Source organism: Bombus bifarius, unplaced genomic scaffold (assembly GCF_011952205.1).
Source record: "Bombus bifarius isolate JDL3187 unplaced genomic scaffold, Bbif_JDL3187 scf7180000008177, whole genome shotgun sequence".
NCBI lineage: Eukaryota > Metazoa > Arthropoda > Insecta > Hymenoptera > Apidae > Bombus > Bombus bifarius.
This window is the reverse complement of record NW_022884494.1, coordinates 35160-59736: the sequence shown is the minus strand read 5'-3', so window position 1 is coordinate 59736 and position 24577 is coordinate 35160. Positions and strand designations below refer to the sequence as shown.

Sequence of the window (24577 nt, the reverse complement as noted above, 5' to 3'; positions counted from 1 at the left end):
ATTCAACGCAATTCTAAGAATACAGTACTTTCCTGCACTATGGAAAATAGCACAGATTGTAATGTTACCCAAACCAAACAAAAACCCACATCTAACTGCATCCTACAGGCCAATATCATTACTACCTGCGTTTTCCAAATTACTAGAAAAAATAATATATAACCGCCTAAAACCAACAATAGAAAAAGAAAAATTAATACCGGTCCATCAATCTGGATTCAGGAATAAACACTCCACAATAGAACAAATGCACAGACTCGTCAATGAAATCTTACAGGCGCTGGGAACAAAACAATATTGCACGGCACTCTTTATGGACATCGAAAAAGCATTTGACAAAGTTAACCATGAAAAACTTCTTCAAACATTCAAAAAGCAATTTCCAGAACAAATCTACATACTACTCAAATCTTACTCAAACAATAGAACCTTTGTAGTAAAAATAAATGATGCATATTCTGAAATTAAGGATATCAAGGCAGGAGTACCACAAGGAAGCGTCCTAGGACCAATACTAACACACTATATACCGCAGACATACCAACAACTGTGAACAGCCAACCTGCTTGCTAATCACCTATCTAACGTATTTAAACCTCGCTCCTCCAAAACTGCCGCGAAAATAACAAATATCCCCTCCTATTGACCCCCTTCGCGCAATCTGCAAAGATAATAGAAAATAGCTTAATCTTCAGTTTCTTATTTCTAAACGATTCATATTACAAATATACACTGACAACAGGTTACATCACCCCGAAGCATTTTTATACCTAGACGAAAGAAACTAGCTCCAAGACCAAAATAACATGCCAATAATCTACCATATAAAAAGAAAAGTAAGGATTAAAACAATACTCTACGAGGAAAGCTTAAATGGACAGACCGTAGACACTTGGTGGAGATACAACATAGCCGTTTCCCAAAAAGACGCAGAAGACCATCACAGAAAAAATATAAAAAAATTTTGGCTTAGACCGAAAAAATAATAAAGAATAACAAGAGAAAGAACCACAAAACGGCAACGCTCACATCATTATAAACATTGCAAATATTGTAAATAATTCTACAGGACACCCATCCCTTCCCCTTCCCTTCCGCCCTCTCCCACCCCTCCCCAAAATCTCTCAGCCCCACCAAAATTCGTAAGTTGTAAAGAAATTTAAAATGGAGAAATAAACTGTAATCGTGCGTAGAGAAGCGTTGTACTTCTTCTTTCATATAAATATTATCTTGCGTAAAATAATATTGTGTGTGAAAAATGAATATCAACACTCTTTATCAATTTCGAAAATCTTCATTTTCATTACATATTTAGTCCATAATTTAATTTAGAAAATTAGTTTTGTAATAGAATTGCCATTCCACCAAGAATTCACTTACTAGCTCTCTCCTTAGTTCTTAAATTGAACGTCCACACATAAGTAGGACCTCGCGATCGTGTTTTATACACAGGACATTCATACATATTCCTTAAATCTTGTTTGTCCTGTGTAATCGCCCTAATATACATTATTGGTAATAATGGAAACAATTCTTTAAATCGAGAGTCCATGATACATCCTGTTTGAACGTCCCATCGTGCACCTTCCATGTACAATCCGTTTATATAAGCGCCTTCTCTTGGTGCTGATCTGTAAAGTTTTAGTGAAGAATCTATTATTATTACTCTGAAATAAAATTTATACAAATTGTAACTAAATTTTGTTAACGATGAAAACTAGTGAGTTTATTTAAATAAATGTACTTGAAATAAAATATTAAAAATATTTAAAAATACAGTTAAGATATCTTTATTTATTAATACTTTAAAATATTTGTATATACACATGTATACACACATACATATATATGTATAAGAAGATAATCGCAAATTCATATATATTAAATCTAATGCCATTATTTATTGTCTCCCTTATGGGGGTACATGACTTCTAGTTCAGACAATAATTCGTTGCTCGTTTTCGCTGCTATAAACTCCATTCTCGCTTTCGTTTAACCTTACAAATCCTCACAAGTTTACATCGCGTTCTCAAAAAATCATATCGTCTTAATAATAAATTGAAATTAATAAATAACAAAAAGTGATATACAATACTATAAATGAACCAACACTCTAACCCTGTGTGCGTGTGTACGCGCGCGTGCCTCTTCATTCTCCCCGCTCATCCGCAGTGATCTTTGTGTCATTTAATAGTATTATATACTATATAATATAATATAATAATATATATAATAGTACTTTCATACGACTACCAAAAATTGATTCTACGAAAATAAATCGTGGATTTCGCCATAAAAAGGTTCATTAAAAAATAAGGATGTGTATGTACAAATACTTTTTTTCACCATTGTACATGTGCGATAAGTATACTATACCCGACATTAACATCATATAGTAAGGAAAAACAAAAATAAAGGATATGTTTGAGGGAATGACGGAGTAATGTTTTTAATAATTACGTGATTTCTTCTTTGGTTTTTCGCAGTACTTCGCAATATAAACACATTTTGTCCAATGGCCATTCATTTTTGCGCGCGGTTTGTTGCATAATTGCAGTTAGGAATGATTGAGGATTGAAAAAACCACCTAGCCATACCGACGATGGTAACTACATAATGATTCGTTATGTCATTAGAATAGATTAATTGCTGAGTAGAATAAGATTGCAATAAAGTTGAATAATAATGTTGTAAGAGTTTTTAGATTTTAATGTTAATTGGCAAAAAAGGAAAATTCTGTGTTTGGTACACGTAAACAATATGAATGACCCGTTAATATCGTCTGAAAGAAGATTCGTTAATATCTGGTTTGTCATCTTCTCGAATATATAATAGTTCAAGCAAAAGATTGTTTCCCAAGTTCAGCTAAAGGGCACAAAGTACAGGATATTAAAGGCGAGTATGCGAAGAAATAAAGCTGCTTGAAAACGTCAAATTTTATACTTTCCATTTTTTCTTAATGAAAGTTATTGTAATAGATTGGAGCGATGTTCTCAATTAATATGAATTTACACAAACTCAATCCAGCTATTCTGGATTCAGTTCAGGCAGATTCATATTCTATTTACTACGAATTATCTGCAGATTAATAATCTGAAGATGAAAACACTTTGATTCATATCAGGTCGCACCTAAACTTATTTTAGTTGAATAGATTTAAGCACTCTTTTACAGCTTTTTCCTACCGAAAAGTTATTAAAATTTCACTTTTTATGGGTAGCAACAATCGTGTGCGTCGAACGAAGCTTTATTCCGTCGCTCATTCAATTTTCCTATGTTTATTTTACCAGTTTGAGTTGAATTCCAGGCATCAAAATTTGCCACGGATTCAATTATCAGTTTCGCAAACTGAAACATTTCGATATTAATAGGGCATTGTTTTATACAATAAAAAAAGTTACAATAATAGTAAGAAATAAGTAAATGTTTACGTTAAAATCAGCAGTCCAATTAGATAATTCATTTATTCGATACAACATATCCGTGAACCAACTGTTTAATCCTAATTCTGAAGGGTAAGCTCTTTTTGTCCAAGACGGCGGGACAGCATCCATCATTATATAATTTTGCAGATCTTCCATCTCAGCATTAATAGTTAATTCTCCCTATCAAAAAAAAAATCACTAATTAATTGTCTGGCTTTGTGTTACAAAGCAGCATTTAAAGTTTGAAAATTCAAAAGATTATGAAACTTCCTTCATCTATCATCAATAAATTTGAGAAGTTATAATTTTTTTCTAAGCAGTTACCTTCAATATAAACACTTTCGAATTTAATGTCACATTTCAATAGTTTTAAGTTGATCATGTTCTAATTGATTTAATGATGATGGAAGAAGTACGGCAATATGTTCCAAGAGTTGTAACAGTAATTTGAGTCGCATAGGAGAATGTCGCTTTGTCATTGCACTCATCCTATGGTATAATTCGACAATGATTTCTTTCTTTCTGATATAATTAAAGGTATTTTATATAACATACAATTGGGAAATTAGGTTCCAGAAACACATATAAGCCGCGGTCACGGGATGAACGCTTTGTCTAACAAAGGTATGGAGTAATTCTACAGCTCTCCTTCAAAGAAATATTTGTAGCGACACGCGACAGTAAACATTCCAACGGTTTCTGTCCCGTGGCTCGCTACACGCAGAACCTATTCTTCGAGTAAGATGTCGACGCATCTCCATTGTACATGTTCAGCTAGCCTGAGGACCCGTTATAAAATCTTAAGATCTAGTTAACTAAAGTCCTTCAAACAGACAAACAGAAGATAGGGAAAATCTATTTTTCTCACGAACGACGCTGACCGCTAGCAAGTTTACCTCAACGACGGCTAGCATCCGTCTCTAACTACCAACATGGAAATGGACCAATTAACATCAACGTCATCCCATCATAGTTTTCCTCTGCAGCATCATAACGATAGAAAGTGATTCTCTCGTGAGGTCGCATTAGAGAGTTACATAGCGTCTTTACGCTCGGTGGATATTCTATGTTTTAAAAAAGAGTTAGTTCAGTAATACTTGTACCGTAGACAAGCAAATTGTACATAGTTATTGAAACTCGGATCATTGTCATTAGCTTCTCGAGTATCTAATTACCATGGTTACTTGTCAAATTCTGTAATAATCATATTTGCACTAATAGATACCTGCTCTATTGCATAACAATAATGTCGAATCGAATCCAAATGAAGATTCGTTTAATGCCCCTAACCCTAATCGTAATGTGACCCCGACATATATATACAGGGTGGTTGGTAACTGGTAGTACAAGCGGAAAGGGGGTGATTCTACGCGAAAAAAAGAAGTCGAAAAAAAAAATTAAAAATAAAATTTTTATTCTATAAATTTTTTTAAAAATCTACAGTGAGATCCGTTATAACGAGACGCGATAAAGTGCACGCTTACCGAGCGAAAATTCAAAGTCGATTTTCTCGAAAACAAAACCTCAAACGAAAAATTTTTATTCTATATTTTCGACTTCTTTCTTCGCGTAGAATCACCCCCTTTCCGCTTGTACCACCAGTTACCAACCACCCCGTATATGTAAATGTGATTTCTTAACAACGATTAACAACATAGTAACAGAGAAATTTGTTTAATTGCTATTTGTGTATAGTTACGTTCTAAATTATTTAATAATTTATTATTAGAGCATATATTTACTAAAGCAACAATTATTGAAGAATATAATTTACAAACTTTGCTAATATCATCACTAGTAAAAAATTAGTAGCTTTTCCTAATTTAATTGCAGACTACAAGGAAGACACTTATAGTACGTTTTAAATTATGCCACAGTTGTGAGATCTATTCCAAATATATCTTATAATTAATAAAAAATCTGTGAAAGAGTATTAATTTTAAGTTATTACATTACACAAGATATCGTAAACATTGTTTTTGCCTTCTCTCATTGTTTCAACATTTACAAATCTTCCATCTATAATTTCTAATTTAACGTTATGATTCATTAAGATTTAAAGTTACTTACCCTATTCCATCCTTGCGCCCCAAATTTTCTACGTTCTGCAAGTACAGCGTGATAATAACAAAGTGCAAATAATATTGCTTTGAATTCGGTTTCCTTGCTGCAGGACTCCAAAGTTTCCTGGGTAAAGTTATCCAACGCTTTGTGGATGTTCGCTTGAATTCCAGATGGTGGTTCGTTCGTGATCTTTATGGCTGATTCTAGTATACCCTGTGTACAATTTAACGAACCTTAAATTTAGTAATCAGTGTTTCCTATCGACATTATCTACTTATTTATTGGCTAAAGTATCACTTATATAGTGAATTTGGGTCTATAATAGGTACCTCAGAATTTTCTTAGATTTTATTAAGGCAAAAAAACAGTAAGAAATTAGACCAGTTACTAAAGGACCTGTAATGCCGACCGCGATAGAGAAAGACCATATTACCGACGGAGGGTTAAAGAATATAATTAGCACATGTTAACTTAATTAAAAGTGCATATTTTCTTTTGCTTTTTCAAATTATACAATTGTTTATTACCTGAGGTATTATCGATTCATGAGGATCAGGACTGGGTTCCGCACTAATGAACAATCGATAATCATCATGTGGATTCTCCGAGCACTGTTCCATCTTTTTTTCTAATGTAGGCAACCATTTCCTCACCAAATGGACATTTTGCAAAATTACCCAATGGCCTTCGTTCGCGGAAAGTTCTATGGCTTCTTCCGCTATGGGTTCTTGACCTTGACCCAGTGACACATTATGGAAATTTCTTCCTCCAAAAGTGAAACCCAATTGCATTCCCAGTTTTTCCACGTCCTGAATTTTTATCGTTGTCGTTATTGTAAATACATATTCGATGTGATCACGTTGATTTTCGTAACATGTTTTTGTGTAATTCATTAGGTATCCATAATTCTTAATTTTAATTGTCTTCGATTCAGGTTATAAACTGATAAACGAAGCATATGTCATCGAAAGCAACAGAATATAGGAAATGAGAAGAGTAAGAAGGTGTTACAATTATATTGCATTAAAGAAAAATTATTAAATGTTGCGCAGTTTGCTTATAGGTTATTGGTTGTTCAGGGTATTCATGAATTATATATATCTCATGACTTTGATAGATGATCCCACACCTTCAGATCGGTGCAGATTTATTAAAGAAAGATACCGTACAATAGAATTTCAAAGGTAAATTTTTTGTATGGCATCGTGTAATGGATATCTAATGGATCACGTAATATCTGCAAGGAACCATGGGTTGCAAATAAACCGTTCTTTTGGAAAATGACCTTAAAATTTCATTAGCTCTTACATTGAAGTTACATTAGAAAATGTTTACATTTCCCAATTAGATAAAAACTAAGTAATGCCATATTAATGAACAAACAGAAAGCTATTCCTTTGAACGTATGATAATCTACGCTAAATAGGATGAAGCATCTAACTTCATCATTTCAAACTATTACAAAATTACTTACTTTATGGAAAAATCTTTCGCATAAAAATTGAATAGCGTCGAAGAGAATATGATTTGGTAGGTGGAACTGCAGAAACTTTAACTAGTCTTCGATTTCCATGTTTTTGAAAGTGTTGTGCAAATCGATATTTCAAATAACCTTTTCCTATATAAGAAGTGAATTCGCTCAGTTTCCGGGATATGCACGAAAAACTATCGGTATCACTACAGTGAATTGTACATCTGTAGTTGTGCAACCGTGACAGCTTATGCGTTAGTTTGGTTACCGATTGCCGGTCACTTATCTTCTCTTTTAAAACGAGGGTTGGGCGAGTTTAAAGGCTTCGTGCACAACGTACATATGCGAGGCTACAAGAGTCTGTTATGACTGGTAACTTATAACTCAATTATAAGTGAATATCATCAATGTATTGGGTTCAAATATTAAATAATTGAGTAATTGTTAATACACAGAAGATAAGTGACCGACGACTGGTAACCAGAGCGACGCATACGCTGTCAGAGATAAACATCTATAGGCAAAAATACACTATAATTGAGCTGGTAGTTTCTTGCCAATATATTGAAAACTAAACAAGTTCACTCTTTATATACAGTATACTATAAAGGTAAAAGTTGTTCAAAATATTTCTATAACATATCCTAAAATCATAGAAATCCGAGGATAGATAACGTTTCTATAGTTTCGCCCTATATAGCGGTATGTAATATCAAAAAGAAAGGGGTATATACACTTGGACTATCATATATTTAAGTTCGAGTTTTCTCGAGATAGTATAAGTTGTAAATTTAAGGTATAAACTAAGAATCGTAAGGGTGCTGGGGAAGAGAGAAAGAGAGAGCGAGCGTGCCTTGGTGACGTCAAAGCTAAATGAGTAAAGGAGTGGGAGAAAGTTGCGAGAATTGAGGGTCAGCATTTTTTGACCTGGGAAGACAGAAGTTGTGAGCCCAGTGTGAGAATAAGGATTACGAAGATATTGTAGTCAGTTTTTGCATTGGGTATTGTTTGTTAAAATAAAACTGTACTTCACTTCAAATAGAACATCCTTTCTTGTCCTTACAAGACATTGCATACTATATTATACATTATATATATTATTATTATTATAAGTTAATAGTGCTATACATTAGATAAATAAATAAATAAAAAAAATCCTCAGTAAGGATTCCTGATATTCTAACAGCAAAATGACGTTCAGTCGGGCGCGACTACATTGCACGTGTGCGTAGCACGTATATGTACATGTATGTATGCCTTCCATATACTTTGTAGTAGCAGAGTCGTGTCTTAACTTCGCAATTACGCGCGTCTGGTCGCGAATGGGAAGAAGAATAAAGAGTAGACTTCGTTTAAAGATCTTACTACGGAGTGGGGAAAATAGTGATATACTTAGATACTTAGCTCAGAACCTTGGAGGCCCGAAGTACTTAACAAAAAAGAGCACAAAAGATTCTTAAGAACCTTCAGCCAAATTTTCTTTTCCTTTCCTCAGATAAATTTAAACAGCTCACCTAGACGAATCTTGATAATCTTTGGAAATTATCCTGATAGATTATAAACAAACTACTGGATTTTTGTTTCGATCGATAACACAATACTAAATGGTTATTAATAACTAATAAGCCAATGTGATATTATGTGAATAAAAAAGAAAATTAACAGATCTGTTATGCATAAAAAATGTTTGTAACTATTGATAAATTTCTAACTTTCAACGGATCAACGCCTGGAGAGAGAATGAAAAATATAGGCGTGATTGAACTGGTTCCTTCAAAGGATTTATGAAAAGGTGGAGATCTGGATTCAACAAATTTTGAACCAAGCTTTTCTTCTACCAAGCACCTAAATAAATTCACGAGATACAATATTTTAAACAATTTAAGGAAGAAGGAAATATTTTAATTTAAAGTAATACTAGGTATAGTATTACAGGGTATTCCCGATATTCTTAATGCTCTTTTTTTATAAATAACAGATTTGTGAGATAGACAGAAAAGAAAAAAAATATTTAGGTTATGTATGTTTTTTAAATTTATCAATAACGTAATACTAAAACTCTTTCTTTCTCCCACTGAAATAAAATAATTTATACTAAATAAATTAAATGAATACTCTTAGTTTGAATACTCTTCAAATAATACATTTTTTTGCTTCTTACACGTTAAAATACTAAAAAGTTGAGTATCATCTTTTTACACAAGTTTTATACGTACGTACTACAATGAAACTTCTATAATATGTAAAAAAAATGCAAATATACTGTTCAAAACCATTGAATAGGTAAGGATTTATGACACTGCTGAGCGAGACCTAAGAGTCTAGGCCCGAAAGCTCTTCAAGGGCCAACAGTGTCATAAACTACTCGGTAAAAGAAGCAAACTGTTATCCTTCGCCGTCATCTCGAACGATCATCAGCGGGGCAGATGCGAAGAACTAGCTCAAGAGCTGTTCTCTTCCGTCTTACGAAGTTCAACGGTCGTAGTTTGACAGTGCTATGACATAACACTGGATATATTTTTTTTATTTAATTTGTACTTTATAATTTATCCAGCTGGGCATTTGGTAAATTTTTCTAACTTCATTGCTAAATAACATGAGGATGGCTACCATCAGCGGGATACCATCTTCTAGTATGTCTATTTTGTTTCTTTAATGATATCAGTGAGGTGTTTTCTTTTTATATGGGGTTTGCTCGCTTCAGCAGCTAGCTGGTTTGGATGTGTTGCCGTTCTTTCCTTATATTTTTCTGCGTACCTACTAATTTCAGACAGTTCGGTAGTCTACTCTTGGTTTCGTGTGGCTGTGGGATTTTGGGAAGGGGAGGGAGCGGGCGGAAGGGGTGGGGAAGGGGAAGTGTCCTGTAGAATTATTTACAATATTTACAATGTTTACAATATTTACACTATTTTACACGGAGGGAGATTTGAGCGTTGCTGTGCGTTTTGTGGTTCTTTCTCTTGTTATCTTTTATTATGGTTTCGGTATCCGCCAATATTTTTTTATGTTTTTTCTGCGATTGTCTTTTGTGTTTTTTTGTAGAAGGGCTATGTTGTATCTCCACATAGTGTCTATTCATATCATAGTGTATAGTCTGTCCATTTAAGTTTTCCTCGTAGAATATTGTTTTAATCCCTATTCTTCTTTTTATATGGTAGATTATTGGGATATTATTTTGGTCTTGGAAGTTGTTACGACCGTTCGCGGAGAAACGCGGTTGAGAGGAAAACGCGTCAGCGAGAGGCGTAAATTTTCGCTACGATTCTGCTAATCGACGCCGCGAAATAGTCGTTCCCCTGTTTCGATTAAGATAACAGAGGTGGTTCAATGAATTTAACAATGTATTAACAGGTTAATATAGCTTGTATATTTAAAAATAATGAATATAATAATAAAAACGTCACTAATTATTTAGCGATGAATACAGTTAATATGTTACAGAAATTCGACCCGACCTTGCGATATCCCTCGATGTATACGATGTAACGTTTTACTCTTCAGAAGGGACTAATTGCCTTTCGATCCTTTTCGTTGCCTTCTCTGGGAAACGACCCCCACTACGTTCGTATCACGTATGCCACCTTTTTTATATGTGTGAAATAACGGACCGAAATTGACGTTTCTAGAACTCGCTGCTTGGTGACAACTATACACTCGTCGATCCATTCTATATTTTCCGTCGGGTAGATAAGACGATCTGCCTGCGACACTGTAGGATGGAGAGCGACGGTTAGAAATACAGCCTATGGTAAGGACCTTAGCTAGCAAATTCCTGTGATTTATGATGGGTCCCTAAGACTATTGCGGGTGCGCTTAAGAATGCGCGGACATTTGGTTCCCCTCTTGCCTCTAATAGAGGTAGTTTCTTTCGTATTTTTGTAACATGAATTGTTTGGAACTCAGTAACGGAAGATTAAATTATTTTCTTTTATCTTTGCAGCTTGCGCGAAGTGGTTCCTTGTCAGTTTTAAGATGTGACAGTCGATACGGTGCATGTTGGCTAAGTCGTAGATTCTTTTATTTTTTTTTCTTTACAAGTACTTTACAATCAATTCTTGCATTGAGAATTTTGAGTAAGTTTCTCTGGCGTGGAGCAGTGGCATCGCTAATTATTTATAATAAGTTAATAAACCTGTTAACTCATTATAAGTAAGTATAGTTTATAAATAATAATATTATAAATACGTAAATATTACTCGTTAGAAATATCTAGCTGAATCTAGTGCTTAGGTCTAACGGATAGTGTTTTCTTAGCCTGAGGATCTGGTCCGACGTATTAAGCAATTTAGTAATTAGGGGGTTTCCATGTTTGTAAACTCTTTTGATCTATCTATTACTACATTTTGTTATTTCTTCTTTGACTGTGGGTATCTTGAGATCGCGATGTATTGCTTCGTTGGTAACATACCAGGGTGCTTCTATCAGGGATCTTAGTGTTTTCAATTGGAAGCGTTGAAGTATTTTTGAAAGCTTTTTCGGGATCTATTAAGCAGGGGGCTGAGTTTGGGGTTTGATTTAAGCGCGGAGATATATTTGTCAATTGCGGGGAGTCCTTGATGGCCTGGTTTAGGCCTCTTCCCTGTTTTGCTACGTCCGCGAACTTTAGTCCAGGGACGTATTTATGGCTTATTTGGGCGATCCGTTCGATTTTTGGTTTTTTCGCATTGTTTATTTTTTCGTTGAGCTTTTTGCGTAGCTCCACGAGTTTAGGGATGCTTACTGCGTCTTCTTTTTTTATTTTACACTCGCCTGGTCCATGCGACTCAGTGCATTTGATGCAGCGGTATTTGAGGTTGCAATTTTGAGCCGTGTGTCCTATCATCTGTCACTTGTGGCTATGTTTTTTTTTTTTTAATTTTTTTTCTCATTCTATCCTAATAGTTAAAACGATTTATTTTTAATAGGTTATTTGTGTTGCTTTGGGGGGATAATTGAACTATGTAAATTGGGAGCAATATGTTGTTCTCCCTTGATCTTCTCGTCGTAAACCGCGAGACTTTTGTGAAATGGACGTCGTCTATTTGTAAAGCTTTTATTAATTTCACAATTGCATTTGGCGTTGTGGCCTCTTTTGTTGGTCCAGTTTGTGGTTGTGACTTGATAGTCTCTTGGCTTTGTTGTATATCAAATTGTATTCTTCATGGTTTCTTTTCTTTCTGCCTTTTCTTCTTGGATGTATTGCTTTTCTTCGTCTGTGCTTTCCTGTTTGTCCTCTAACCCTTTAGCCCTGGCCATCAGATTTGGCTGCTGGTTGAGTTTCCGTATCTTTTGTGCGGAAAGTTTTATGATGCTGTTAGTGTCTTTGGTTGTTTTTTGTATTATTATTTTTCGTTTAATACATTCTTTTGTTGAGTTTATGGTGGGTTCCGCCTCGTTGCTTTCGGTTTCATTATCGGTGTCTCCTATTTTTTATTTATTATTTTTATTTTGTTTTTACTTATAATGAGGATAACACGTGCCGTCATCACTCGACGGCAAAATCGGCACTCGTCCAATATAGCTGCTTTTTCGCTAAGTTCAGCGGCTTATCGCTTTGCGAACGCAGATACTACGTCCAGCCGCATATTGGTTTACGAACGCAGACGCTAAGTCCAACGGCGTATTGCTTTACGAACGCCGACGCTTGGTCTCAAAGTAGCCCGTGCGGCGGCAATATAGTCGCGCGACTCAATATGGCTTCTTCTCTGTCCTAACCACCACAACGATTTAACTTCTCCGGACGAGAACGAGTGCACTGAGCGCGGTGTAAGTGTTGCCTGAAATAAGTATTTTCCTTATTTGTGTTTGATTGTCAAAATAATAGAATATTACGTGTTATTTATTGCATATTTAAAGAGCACTGTGTAATATCATCTTATTTTCTTGGGTAAGCGTTTATTGTTTAATTTAGAGAAAATGATTTTTAGTTGGTTATAATTTGTAAAGTAGTTTATTTCTGTGTCTGGTTGTTTGTGGTTGTTCGAGGTGTTTTCATCAGAGAATGTGAAGACTGTCTTATTTAGCGATATGTCTTGCTGTACTTATCTGTTTCTGACATAATAATTCTGTTAATTATCCTCGATCCAAATGTTCGTTGTATGTGTGTGTGTGTGTGTCTTGGAAAAGTGAGTGCCGATAACATATACTTCTTCCTTTGTTTTACATGATATGAAATAACTAGACTTCATATCTTTATTGATTTTCTGTATCGCTATACCTGCTTCTTGGTGGAGGGGAGGTCTCTCTGGAGGCAGTTTGAAAGAAGGGATAGAGTTAGAGTTCTTTTCACTTAAAAATTTGATTTGTCTGTGGTAATTATCCTCGATCCATATGTTCGTTGTATGTGTGTGTGTGTGTGTGTGTCTTGGAAAAGTGAGTGCCGATAACATATACTTCTTCCGTTGTTTTACATGATATGAAATAACTAGTCTTCATATCTTTATTGATTTTCTGTATCGCTATACCTGCTTCTTGGTGGAGGGGAGGTCTCTCTGGAGGCAGTTTGAAAGAAGGGATAGAGTTAGAGTTCTTTTCACTTAAAAATTTGATTTGTCTGTGGTAATTATCCTCGATCATATGTTCGTTGTATGTGTGTGTGTGTGTGTGTCTTGGAAAAGTGAGTGCCGATAACATATACTTCTTCCGTTGTTTTACATGATATGAAATAACTAGACTTCATATCTTTATTGATTTTCTGTATCGCTATACCTGCTTCTTGGTGGAGGGGAGGTCTCTCTGGAGGCAGTTTGAAAGAAGGGATAGAGTTAGAGTTCTTTTCACTTAAAAATTTGATTTGTCTGTGGTAATTATCCTCGATCCATATGTTCGTTGTATGTGTGTGTGTGTGTGTCTTGGAAAAGTGAGTGCCGATAACATATACTTCTTCCTTTGTTTTACATGATATGAAATAACTAGACTTCATATCTTTATTGATTTTCTGTATCGCTATACCTGCTTCTTGTGGAGGGGAGGTCTCTCTGGAGGCAGTTTGAAAGAAGGGATAGAGTTAGAGTTCTTTTCACTTAAAAATTTGATTTGTCTGTGGTAATTATCCTCGATCCATATGTTCGTTGTATGTGTGTGTGTGTGTGTGTCTTGGAAAAGTGAGTGCCGATAACATATACTTCTTCCGTTGTTTTACATGATATGAAATAACTAGACTTCATATCTTTATTGATTTTCTGTATCGCTATACCTGCTTCTTGGTGGAGGGGAGGTTTCTCTGGAGGCAGTTTGAAAGAAGGGATAGAGTTAGAGTTCTTTTGACTTAAAAATTTGATTTGTCTGTGGTAATTATCCTCGATCCATATGTTCGTTGTATGTGTGTGTGTGTGTGTCTTGGAAAAGTGAGTGCCGATAACATATACTTCTTCCGTTGTTTTACATGATATGAAATAACTAGACTTCATATCTTTATTGATTTTCTGTATCGCTATACCTGCTTCTTGGTGGAGGGGAGGTCTCTCTGGAGGCAGTTTGAAAGAAGGGATAGAGTTAGAGTTCTTTTCACTTAAAAATTTGATTTGTCTGTGGTAATTATCCTCGATCCATATGTTCGTTGTATGTGTGTGTGTGTGTGTGTCTTGGAAAAGTGAGTGCCGATAACATATACTTCTTCCGTTGTTTTACATGATATGAAATAACTAGACTTCATATCTTTATTGATTTTCTGTATCGCTATACCTGCTTCTTGGTGGAGGGGAGGTCTCTCTGGAGGCAGTTTGAAAGAAGGGATAGAGTTAGAGTTCTTTTCACTTAAAAATTTGATTTGTCTGTGGTAATTATCCTCGATCCATATGTTCGTTGTATGTGTGTGTGTGTGTGTGTCTTGGAAAAGTGAGTGCCGATAACATATACTTCTTCCGTTGTTTTACATGATATGAAATAACTAGACTTCATATCTTTATTGATTTTCTGTATCGCTATACCTGCTTCTTGGTGGAGGGGAGGTCTCTCTGGAGGCAGTTTGAAAGAAGGGATAGAGTTAGAGTTCTTTTCACTTAAAAATTTGATTTGTCTGTGGTAATTATCCTCGATCTATATGTTCGTTGTATGTGTGTGTGTGTGTGTCTTGGAAAAGTGAGTGCCGATAACATATACTTCTTCCGTTGTTTTACATGATATGAAATAACTAGACTTCATATCTTTATTGATTTTCTGTATCGCTATACCTGCTTCTTGGTGGAGGGGAGGTCTCTCTGGAGGCAGTTTGAAAGAAGGGATAGAGTTAGAGTTCTTTTCACTTAAAAATTTGATTTGTCTGTGGTAATTATCCTCGATCTATATGTTCGTTGTATGTGTGTGTGTGTGTGTGTCTTGGAAAAGTGAGTGCCGATAACGTATACTTCTTCCGTTGTTTTACATGATATGAAATAACTAGACTTCATATCTTTATTGATTTTCTGTATCGCTATACCTGCTTCTTGGTGGAGGGGAGGTTTCTCTGGAGGCAGTTTGAAAGAAGGGATAGAGTTAGAGTTCTTTTCACTTAAAAATTTGATTTGTCTGTGGTAATTATCCTCGATCTATATGTTCGTTGTATGTGTGTGTGTGTGTGTCTTGGAAAAGTGAGTGCCGATAACATATACTTCTTCCGTTGTTTTACATGATATGAAATAACTAGACTTCATATCTTTATTGATTTTCTGTATCGCTATACCTGCTTCTTGGTGGAGGGGAGGTCTCTCTGGAGGCAGTTTGAAAGAAGGGATAGAGTTAGAGTTCTTTTCACTTAAAAATTTGATTTGTCTGTGGTAATTATCCTCGATCCATATGTTCGTTGTATGTGTGTGAGTGTGTGTGTGTCTTGGAAAAGTGAGTGCCGATAACATATACTTCTTCCGTTGTTTTACATGATATGAAATAACTAGTCTTCATATCTTTATTGATTTTCTGTATCGCTATACCTGCTTCTTGGTGGAGGGGAGGTCTCTCTGGAGGCAGTTTGAAAGAAGGGGTAGAGTTAGAGTTCTTTTCACTTAAAAATTTGATTTGTCTGTGGTAATTATCCTCGATCTATATGTTCGTTGTATGTGTGTGTGTGTGTGTGTCTTGGAAAAGTGAGTGCCGATAACATATACTTCTTCCGTTGTTTTACATGATATGAAATAACTAGACTTCATATCTTTATTGATTTTCTGTATCGCTATACCTGCTTCTTGGTGGAGGGGAGGTCTCTCTGGAGGCAGTTTGAAAGAAGGGATAGAGTTAGAGTTCTTTTCACTTAAAAATTTGATTTGTCTGTGGTAATTATCCTCGATCTATATGTTCGTTGTATGTGTGTGTGTGTGTGTGTCTTGGAAAAGTGAGTGCCGATAACATATACTTCTTCCGTTGTTTTACATGATATGAAATAACTAGACTTCATATCTTTATTGATTTTCTGTATCGCTATACCTGCTTCATGGTGGAGGGGAGGTCTCTCTGGAGGTAGTTTGAAAGAAGGGATAGAGTTAGAGTTCTTTTCACTTAAAAATTTGATTTGTCTGTGGTAATTATCCTCGATCTATATGTTCGTTGTATGTGTGTGTGTGTGTGTGTCTTGGAAAAGTGAGTGCCGATAACATATACTTCTTCCTTTGTTTTACATGATATGAAATAACTAGACTTCATATCTTTATTGATTTTCTGTATCGCTATACCTGCTTCTTGTGGAGGGGAGGTCTCTCTGGAGGCAGTTTGAAAGAAGGGATAGAGTTAGAGTTCTTTTCACTTAAAAATTTGATTTGTCTGTGGTAATTATCCTCGATCCATATGTTCGTTGTATGTGTGTGTGTGTGTGTGTGTCTTGGAAAAGTGAGTGCCGATAACATATACTTCTTCCGTTGTTTTACATGATATGAAATAACTAGACTTCATATCTTTATTGATTTTCTGTATCGCTATACCTGCTTCTTGGTGGAGGGGAGGTCTCTCTGGAGGCAGTTTGAAAGAAGGGATAGAGTTAGAGTTCTTTTCACTTAAAAATTTGATTTGTCTGTGGTAATTATCCTCGATCTATATGTTCGTTGTATGTGTGTGTGTGTGTGTGTGTCTTGGAAAAGTGAGTGCCGATAACATATACTTCTTCCGTTGTTTTACATGATATGAAATAACTAGACTTCATATCTTTATTGATTTTCTGTATCGCTATACCTGCTTCTTGGTGGAGGGGAGGTCTCTCTGGAGACAGTTTGAAAGAAGGGATAGAGTTAGAGTTCTTTTCACTTAAAAATTTGATTTGTCTGTGGTAATTATCCTCGATCCATATGTTCGTTGTATGTGTGTGTGTGTGTGTGTCTTGGAAAAGTGAGTGCCGATAACATATACTTCTTCCGTTGTTTTACATGATATGAAATAACTAGTCTTCATATCTTTATTGATTTTCTGTATCGCTATACCTGCTTCTTGGTGGAGGGGAGGTCTCTCTGGAGGCAGTTTGAAAGAAGGGGTAGAGTTAGAGTTCTTTTCACTTAAAAATTTGATTTGTCTGTGGTAATTATCCTCGATCTATATGTTCGTTGTATGTGTGTGTGTGTGTGTGTCTTGGAAAAGTGAGTGCCGATAACATATACTTCTTCCGTTGTTTTACATGATATGAAATAACTAGACTTCATATCTTTATTGATTTTCTGTATCGCTATACCTGCTTCTTGGTGGAGGGGAGGTCTCTCTGGAGGCAGTTTGAAAGAAGGGATAGAGTTAGAGTTCTTTTCACTTAAAAATTTGATTTGTCTGTGGTAATTATCCTCGATCCATATGTTCGTTGTATGTGTGTGTGTGTGTGTGTCTTGGAAAAGTGAGTGCCGATAACATATACTTCTTCCTTTGTTTTACATGATATGAAATAACTAGACTTCATATCTTTATTGATTTTCTGTATCGCTATACCTGCTTCTTGGTGGAGGGGAGGTCTCTCTGGAGACAGTTTGAAAGAAGGGATAGAGTTAGAGTTCTTTTCACTTAAAAATTTGATTTGTCTGTGGTAATTATCCTCGATCTATATGTTCGTTGTATGTGTGTGTGTGTGTGTGTCTTGGAAAAGTGAGTGCCGATAACATATACTTCTTCCGTTGTTTTACATGATATGAAATAACTAGACTTCATATCTTTATTGATTTTCTGTATCGCTATACCTGCTTCTTGGTGGAGGGGAGGTCTCTCTGGAGGCAGTTTGAAAGAAGGGATAGAGTTAGAGTTCTTTTCACTTAAAAATTTGATTTGTCTGTGGTAATTATCCTCGATCTATATGTTCGTTGTATGTGTGTGTGTGTGTGTGTCTTGGAAAAGTGAGTGCCGATAACATATACTTCTTCCGTTGTTTTACATGATATGAAATAACTAGACTTCATATCTTTATTGATTTTCTGTATCGCTATACCTGCTTCTTGGTGGAGGGGAGGTTTCTCTGGAGGCAGTTTGAAAGAAGGGATAGAGTTAGAGTTCTTTTCACTTAAAAATTTGATTTGTCTGTGGTAATTATCCTCGATCCATATGTTCGTTGTATGTGTGTGTGTGTGTGTGTGTCTTGGAAAAGTGAGTGCCGATAACATATACTTCTTCCGTTGTTTTACATGATATGAAATAACTAGACTTCATATCTTTATTGATTTTCTGTATCGCTATACCTGCTTCATGGTGGAGGGGAGGTCTCTCTGGAGGTAGTTTGAAAGAAGGGATAGAGTTAGAGTTCTTTTCACTTAAAAATTTGATTTGTCTGTGGTAATTATCCTCGATCTATATGTTCGTTGTATGTGTGTGTGTGTGTGTGTCTTGGAAAAGTGAGTGCCGATAACATATACTTCTTCCATTGTTTTACATGATATGAAATAACTAGACTTCATATCTTTATTGATTTTCTGTATCGCTATACCTGCTTCTTGGTGGAGGGGAGGTCTCTCTGGAGGCAGTTTGAAAGAAGGGATAGAGTTAGAGTTCTTTTCACTTAAAAATTTGATTTGTCTGTGGTAATTATCCTCGATCCATATGTTCGTTGTATGTGTGTGTGTCTTGGAAAAGTGAGTGCCGATAACATATACTTCTTCCGTTGTTTTACATGATATGAAATAACTAGACTTCATATCTTTATTGATTTTCTGTATCGCTATACCTGCTTCTTGGTGGAGGGGAGGTTTCTCTGGAGGCAGTTTGAAAGAAGGGATAGAGTTAGAGTTCTTTTCACTTAAAAATTTGATTTGTCTGTGGTAATTATCCTCGATCCATATGTTCGTTGTATGTGTGTGTGTGTGTGTGTCTTGGAAAAGTGAGTGCCGATAACATATACTTCTTCCGTTGTTTTACATGATATGAAATAACTAGACTTCATATCTTTATTGATTTTCTGTATCGCTATACCTGCTTCTTGGTGGAGGGGAGGTCTCTCTGGAGGCAGTTTGAAAGAAGGGATAGAGTTAGAGTTCTTTTCACTTAAAAATTTGATTTGTCTGTGGTAATTATCCTCGATCCATATGTTCGTTGTATGTGTGTGTGTGTGTGTGTCTTGGAAAAGTGAGTGCCGATAACATATACTTCTTCCTTTGTTTTACATGATATGAAATAACTAGACTTCATATCTTTATTGATTTTCTGTATCGCTATACCTGCTTCTTGTGGAGGGGAGGTCTCTCTGGAGGCAGTTTGAAAGAAGGGATAGAGTTAGAGTTCTTTTCACTTAAAAATTTGATTTGTCTGTGGTAATTATCCTCGATCCATATGTTCGTTGTATGTGTGTGTGTGTGTGTGTCTTGGAAAAGTGAGTGCCGATAACATATACTTCTTCCGTTGTTTTACATGATATGAAATAACTAGACTTCATATCTTTATTGATTTTCTGTATCGCTATACCTGCTTCTTGGTGGAGGGGAGGTTTCTCTGGAGGCAGTTTGAAAGAAGGGATAGAGTTAGAGTTCTTTTGACTTAAAAATTTGATTTGTCTGTGGTAACACGCTAGCTGAGTCTTTTTAGACATATTTTTTTATTTTGTTTATCCATCTTCTCTTTTATCGTAGGAATTGTGTCGTACTTCAGATTCTTTATTTTGGATAGTATGATGTAGCTTTTATCTCGTTGTAGCTCGTTGTAACTCGCTTTCGCAGTCAAAGCGTTATTTTGGAAGGGTACTTCAACAGTTAAAACGTTTCCTTTCGATACTCGTAGCAGTATTTCTAATTTCCTATGCTATGAGTTTCTTATAAGGATAATTGACGGATTTTAACGGTCCGAGCGGTCGAGCGCCACCCTTACACAACATCGAAACCTCGCATTCGTTCACTCGCTTCCCACGAAGGATCCTCCACACTTGGGGCGTATTCACGCAGTAAACGCCATCTTGCGGGCGAATATGCCGTTTTTCGATTTTCTTGAAAACCAATCAGCGTGTGTATTTGGAGTCCTCCGTATTGAGCGTTGTTGGAGTCGCTCGCTGGAGTGGGGCCCGCCCGAGTATAATAACGGTATGGGCAGTCTCGTTCGAGTATTTCAATGGTGAATGTCGATGAGAGAGTCAGCTTCCGTCCCTTCGAATCGCTAAACGTGGAGTAACGAACCACTCAGTGCTCAGAACGAATCTCTCAGTGCTCTTTAAGCGCTCGTGCAGGCGAAATCGTTTCGTCAGTCGTAATTATCAGTTGATATTTTTCAGAGCTGGCTTCTTCGGTGCGTCAATATCTTCAAGCATTCGTGGACATGGCTGTAAGCGTTGGTGGAGACAGAGTCGTTCCATCAGGCTTAACGATCAGTGGACAGTCCTGTGCGAAATCTTCAGTTGTGAACAGTATCTCCAAGCATACGCGAAGGTAAGTATCATTTTAGTGATCGAACGATTAGTAAACCGATTAGTAAAGAAGTAGTAGGTCGTTCAAATGCGAGCGGCATCGACACGCGTTCGCGTTCGCGAACCAGTATATCGTTAATCGTTCGTATCGTCGTACGATAATTCAGTCGCATTCGTTCAGTCGTACATCGCGTCGCGGCATTCGCTTCAGTTGCTTCGTATTGCATAATCGTGCGCAGTAAGCATTCGTACATTTCGTCTTAATCGTCGAAGACAACTTGAAACTTTCTCATCGTTTGTTCTTCGATATTCTTCTTCGAGTTTTAACTTCGTCAATTGTTCTTCGCGCATTGAGTTATTACTCTCCCTCGTAAATTTGTTATCCAAGATTAATTCGACGGGGAACAAGTTACAGAGTGCGGCATCGGCGATATCAGATACACGCGCATGTTAGACGTAATGTTATTTCTTTAACTGTTTGAGTACCAAGCAACGTGATCGCCCTGTTTAGATTTTGTGTCGAAAAGCCCAGTACATTTGAATGCTACGGACGACTGACGGTATTTCGTATTTCATTGTTATCTTAATAATTTTTATTGAACAAAGCTTGAAATATTTATAAACTAATAGTACACATATATAAAAATATAGATGTATTTCATAAAAATAAGAAATATGACGAGCGGTATTGTGCCGCTCGTTTCCCTTCGCAATCGATTAAGAGGCTATCGTGACGTTCGGGATTTTTCAAACCTGGTTTTTCAAACACCCCTGGGACTCAAACGGTTAAATTAAGTCAATATTATCATAAATAATTATTTTTCTACTTATTCTATATGATTTTCGAAATTCTATTCTATTGAAATGACTATTTCAATATTGTTTACGATAATTTTTTAATTACTGTTAAACTTGTCACCACTGGTGTGAGAGACTATAAAATTGATGCGAAATAATATTTTACAGAGACTGATGAAACCGATGAGTTAGATATTTATATAATTAAAAGTTATTTCTATTTCTGAATTTTCTTTGCGAATATGTTAACTGTGCTTGAGCAATGCTCGGTCAAATTTATAGGAAAAATGTTTTAAATACTATTTTAAGTAGTTGTTGGTCTACAGTAGGAATAAAATATTTTAAATATGTATTTATTTTCACACTGTGGTATATGAAGTAAAGTATCTTATCTTTGTATTGCAAATAGTGTTTAAAATGTTTCTTAACAATGAAAATAGATTAAGCAGAAGGTTAATATCAGAATGCAAGAATCCAAAATGTTTACAAATTAAATTCATGTTCTTTTTAACCCTGCTGCGGTCTCCGGGTCTCTTTGTTCTTACTGCTCTCCCTTCTTTCTCTAAGAACTTCTGTATTCTTTAAGTGTATAGAGCAAAATGTTATCCGACTGTTGAAACCGACATATTTGAGAAAAAGACGTGCGATCATAGAAAATTTAGGAAACGCACTGATACAAAATTATATTATGAGACAGTAACATGGCCCGCGTAGGAAAGCTGCAAAAGAAATAGCAGAGAGCGTTATAAATACATTGGAACATTTCAAAGAGAAAATAAGAGTTTGTAAAATTTTCACTAATGCCAAAATTTTGTTTGCGATAATAGAATGTACTGGTTCTTTGCAATGAAAGTTATGAAGGATATTGTTTCGACCGTTCGCGGAGAGACGCGATCGCGAGATAGCACGTCAACGAGAGTTGTAAGTTCCCGTTACGATTAAATAATCGACGCCACGACCTGATCGATTCCCTTATTTCGATTAGGATAATAAGGGTAGTTCAATGAATTCCACAGAATTAACACCAATAAATTAACGTTTATTTTAACAACTCATCAACTAGGAAGACATAAAGAGAACAACAAAAAAAAAATGTAACTGCGTTTGCTTGATAAGTAATGCGCGATATATGAGATGTGTTGACGGTTCGACTTCTCGAAAAGTTCTGCACGCCTTTATTTTCCATGCTGACTTTAGAGTTTCGACTAGTTAGCCAGTACATCTGTCTTCTTTTTAACCGTATTTTGTCTATAATTGATTTAGTATGTTGCTTTTATGTAAGTTATGAATCTAAGTGGAGTCTCAGTATCTAACTTGCATTGTTTGTGTTATATGCGTATCATTCAATTAGATATTAGACGGCTTCTGTTTTCGTATTTTAAATGTAATGTGGTTAAATCGACTGGGCTTTGCATTTATCATTTCATTTTTCGATTTTTCTGATACTTTCTGGTAGTAATATGACTGCTGTTTCTGGATTAGAGTGCTTGTGTTACGTCGAAGGCACGGGGAGCAGTGAAATTAAGAAATCACTGATCGTGTCCTTGCGTCGTTCGAATGATTTCGCTTAGGTTTAAACGTTTCACGAGCAAGGGAAGAAAAATTCAGACATTTATTATGTGAATTCAACAGAGTGACGGTTAAGAATGTTTGGGCGTGATATAACGACTCTCGGTTGACGACTCTTGACTCTTCGGTGGCTAACTGAGGATCAACGGCTGCGGTGCCGAAATATATTGATGGCCGTCAGCCCTGAGATGATTTTGGTGTAGGACGTGTAGGGTACCAAAGAAATACTCGGTGGTGTTTAACAGTATACTTATTAACAATTCTCGCTTTCGACTCTTTACGTACCATTCTCGATTTCGACTTTACGTACAACTCCCGATTCCAACTGACGATTCTCTCCCCTCGGTTACAACTCAACCGTTTTGTTGATCCGATTCGTTTCTTTTGTCATCCGTTAATATCCCTCCTACGCACGTGTTCGTTACGCGTCCGTAATCATTGCCACCTACGCCTTCTTCCAAATATTCGGCGGAAGGTCCTTACTGATATAGATGGCTTATTAGGCCTGTCGGCACTTGCGCTTCGGTGAATACCGTTAGAAAGTTTTGTTGTCGAGTGCCGCTACAGGCCTATTCAAGTTTTCCGACCCTTTCTGCTTGTAGGCAGTTGCGCTTTATCCACGTTACTATAATAGAGACCAAAGAAGCCGTTCTACAGTGTCACCTGACTAGTACAGCCGTGTCGTCCGTGAATGTTAGTATTTTGATGTTGGTAGTTATACGCAATCCAGTGAAACTAAATAGTTGTAAGACTGAAGTAGTCGAGAAAATTAGAGTATTACGATCGTGCAAGACAAAAGGGCCTGATTTCCTATACAGAAATAAATCGAGTACGAAGTGACAAGTTTTGACACAAGATTTGGTTTTCTAGAAAATCAATTATGAAGTTTCGTCCTCTTTACTCGCTACTTGTTAAGTATACGCGTACCTATATGACGGAACTTCACAATCCATTGTTTGGGAAACGAAGGCAGGAAAAATTTTATATACCTGAATGCACGTTTAAGAATACCATTTATCCTCATACATACATGTATGTTTTCTTAAATATGTTGTCTATTCGGTAACATGAAATAACAAAACTGATTACTTCAGCCAAAGCCCCTACCGCGTTGAGTGCACTCGTTCCCGTCCGATCACGAAAGTCAAGCAGGGCTGGGCACGGATAGTACATAGATGGGTGACCGCTTGGGAACTCCGTGTGGTGTTGGCTTTTTTTTACCTTTCTTAACACTTAGCCAACCGAACTGGCAGGTCTCCCTTTTTTACTTTACCAATTCGTTTCCTTTTTTGTTGTCGTTGTCGTTGTAAGCTATTGTTTACCTGGAATTGTTCCAAATTAATTGCTACTCTTTTTCTGCTTTTATAGAGTACAATGTGTAATAAAATGCACCAATTTAGTAGTTTTAAAATTAATTAAAAAGTTACACTATCAGTTATGACTAAGTAATGTTATAGTTGAACGATATCACACTGTAAAAAAATATTAAAATGCATTATGGATTTTTAACTTCACGTTCAA

General features: G+C 36.0%; 1 protein-coding gene and 1 pseudogene across 1 annotated transcript; one reads left to right on the top strand and one right to left on the bottom strand.

Annotated features, from left to right (window-relative positions):
* Positions 1-1283: 1283 nt before the first annotated feature.
* On the bottom strand, positions 1284-11782 carry LOC117209471 (dynein heavy chain 17, axonemal-like). Its single transcript, XM_033451556.1, has 7 exons — positions 11369-11782; positions 8673-8831; positions 6017-6298; positions 5490-5702; positions 3432-3605; positions 2461-2609; positions 1284-1631 (listed from the first exon to the last, which is right to left on the bottom strand). The coding sequence occupies exons 1-7, from the start codon at positions 11780-11782 to the stop codon at positions 1373-1375; spliced, it is 1650 nt and encodes a 549-aa protein (XP_033307447.1). The 3' UTR covers positions 1284-1372.
* A 12367-nt stretch (positions 11783-24149) lies between these two features.
* On the top strand, positions 24150-24268 carry LOC117209473 (annotated as a pseudogene).
* The last annotated feature ends 309 nt before the right edge of the window (positions 24269-24577 follow it).

What these genes read in the sequence shown, in the direction of transcription:
- LOC117209471 (XM_033451556.1), bottom strand. Translation starts at nt 11,782, where the DNA reads ATGATAGGACACACGGCTCAAAATTGCAACCTCAAATACCGCTGCATC. An exon ending in TCCCTGATAGAAGCACCCTG is followed by an intron (nt 8,832 to 11,368) that starts GTATGTTACCAA and finishes AAATTGTTTAAA; the next exon opens with ATATTGTATCTCGTGAATTT. An exon ending in CAGGCGTTGATCCGTTGAAA is followed by an intron (nt 6,299 to 8,672) that starts GTTAGAAATTTA and finishes ATAAAAATTCAG; the next exon opens with GACGTGGAAAAACTGGGAAT.